Source organism: Ixodes scapularis, unplaced genomic scaffold (genome assembly GCF_016920785.2).
Source record: "Ixodes scapularis isolate PalLabHiFi unplaced genomic scaffold, ASM1692078v2 PGA_scaffold7__128_contigs__length_106722199, whole genome shotgun sequence".
Taxonomy (NCBI): Eukaryota; Metazoa; Arthropoda; class Arachnida; order Ixodida; family Ixodidae; genus Ixodes; species Ixodes scapularis.
In genome coordinates this window covers 63,254,201-63,256,599 of record NW_024609882.1, presented here as the reverse complement: position 1 = coordinate 63,256,599, position 2,399 = coordinate 63,254,201, and the positions used below count along the sequence as shown (strand labels likewise).

The following is a 2,399-nucleotide window of genomic DNA, read 5'->3' as shown; positions in this document are numbered from 1 at the left end:
AAGGAAAATTTTTCGTAATGCTTACATTCTTTCGTGCAATAAATGTATCATATGTGGACTGGAAAAAAAGGTATCTGCCCGTATTACGTTACAGTCAAACAATGGGGAAAAATAATAAATTTCATAAAACCTTCTTCATGTTCGTTGGAAGAAGATGTGTGTCATTGGTTAACAATTCTCACGTATTTGCCCAGTTTTGAGCAGAGGTATCTGACGTTATTTGTTCAGTTCATCAGAAAACATCACTGAGTGTTTTAACACTGTTTACAAATTCAATGTTCAAAAATCCAAAACTGAGGGGGTTGCAAAATCTATCACTCAAACCGCGTGGGCGGAATATTATAGTTTAAGTTTTGGATTTTGATCGGAGCGCATTAGCTTTAATTCTGAGGCCTTCTTCACTTTTGCCTGAAAGCAATTTACTCGTGTCGTCTGGTGATTTATTCTTTCTAAAACTTCGAGAACACTTGAAGAATTGTCACGGCACAGTAATTCTCTAAATAATTGTTGACTCCACCTTTCAACATAGTTAATACTTTTGAGGTTTACTTTTTTTTAAAGAAAACTGTCAAATAACATTGCCAAGATGCGAATGTACGTTACACCTACATGAAGCTATACTATCATATATTCTAGAGGTCTTATTCGTAAATCATCCACATCACGACTGATACCCTCGTTAAATTTCTTTTTTTCCCCAAGATTTTAGTTGGTTTTCCTACTATGAGAGCTCGCTGGCTCACCTGGACGCGCTCAGAACCACCAAAATCAGCGATCTCGCTCAGAAAGATCACCACCCCGACGATCGTACCTTGTCGCACAAAATTGTTAATGGAAAGCAAGCGGAAAACTAGAAAAAAAAAAAAAACGCCCGTCTGCATACGGTCTTTCTATACTCTGTTTTACTTAAAGTGCGACCACAGCTGAAGCCATGATCCGCTGGTGCCATTGAAGCAGCGCCAAGAGTGCCTCGATTGCTTAACCGACTAGATCTGTCACGCAAAGTAACCGCAGCTTTGCGCTTTTTTGTGCGTGTGTGTGTGTGACTCGTGAACGGTCTAGCCGGCCGCTGTAAACGGGCAAGGATACCGACGAACGCCGTGTATGTAACAGCCTTTGGTGTCGAAGGGGAATTCGAGACCCAACGGGAAAAACTCATTCATCTAAAACAAGACGAGATATTCCACCGCCAATTGTGGAAGAGCTCAAAATTTAGTGGGGGGGGGGGGGGGGGGGGGGGGGGGAGTGAATGTACTTCGAATACGACGCCTCGGCTAAAAATCCGAACTATAAAGGAATGGAATGGAAAAACAGTGAATCAGCTTTGTTGCCGCTAGGTCAAACATTCAAGCTGAAACAGTTTTACGTGTTTCCCTTGTGGGTCGGTAATAGTCTTATCTCTAATTCGCAAGGCGACGAAACATGACACTTTGTATCCATTAAAAAGCAAGAAAAACGTGTTTACATTTTAACAACCTTGTCTTTAAAAAAAATCGAGCTATTGCAATGCATTTTAACATGTCTTCGCGGTTCCCTTGCACAGGCACTAAACAAAAGAAGAAAAAAAACAAAAAAAAACAACAACAACAAAAAGAAAAAGAATTAAGGAGAAGGCGATCGCAGTAATGGTTGTCCTCTCGGAGTGCTCGAGTTCATTTCTGTTTATACACCGCTCTATGCACAAGCAAATGGAGGCGTGAAAACACGAGTGACAGCGAGAGAAAAGTGACGCGTAAAAGAAACAAAAATACAAGAATAACACTAAGCAGGTTGAAATAAAACAGAACTGTTAGCCTTGTTTTTTTTACTTGCCAAAACATTTTCCCGCATTTCATCCTCGTCAATCAACATTCGCTAAGCTTTCGGTATTCAAAGAAACAAACAACCGAAAGCATACGTATATCTTGGGAGCTGTCGCAATACTTCCTCCCCAACCCTGAAGAAAACACTTCCAGTTTATTCCTGCATCTCTCGCTTCAAGATTCACAGTTCGGTGATCTTAACAGCTCGGATGGATGAATAGATGTATGGATGGTTAGTGGCTGTGCTCTTTATAATGGACGGTAGCCTGCGCCACCTAGCCTCATGCCTACAACTAATGGGCTGGCAAGTGTAAACCAAGTACTGGAGATTCCACAAAACCCGCGTTTCTTTGGTGGTCGGTGACTGTTGCTGGTTACCCGTTACTTGCAATCAAAGGGAACGCGTTACAGACATACGATGCATCAAAATAAAAGGAACGCTTTAGCGTTACCTTTATTGATATAAAAAGTAATTCAGACGTTTCTTTTGCGTTACTGCCGTTTGCGTTACCTGCCATTGACGGCAACAGCGTTTTTCGACACTGGAACGACAAAGAACTTGGGCCCTGAGCTTTTTTTGTTTTTTCCTTCGAAAGC

At 41.4% G+C, this 2,399-nt stretch overlaps 1 protein-coding gene across 1 annotated transcript in view; it reads right to left on the bottom strand.

Annotated features, from left to right (window-relative positions):
* Positions 1-339: 339 nt before the first annotated feature.
* LOC120838533 (23 kDa integral membrane protein) overlaps positions 340-2,399 on the bottom strand; it is a 53,971-nt gene continuing 51,911 nt past the window's right edge. The window contains exon 7 of the mRNA XM_042286249.1: positions 340-408. Coding sequence (XP_042142183.1) covers positions 340-408 — 69 coding nt within the window. The remainder of the gene's footprint in view (positions 409-2,399) is intronic.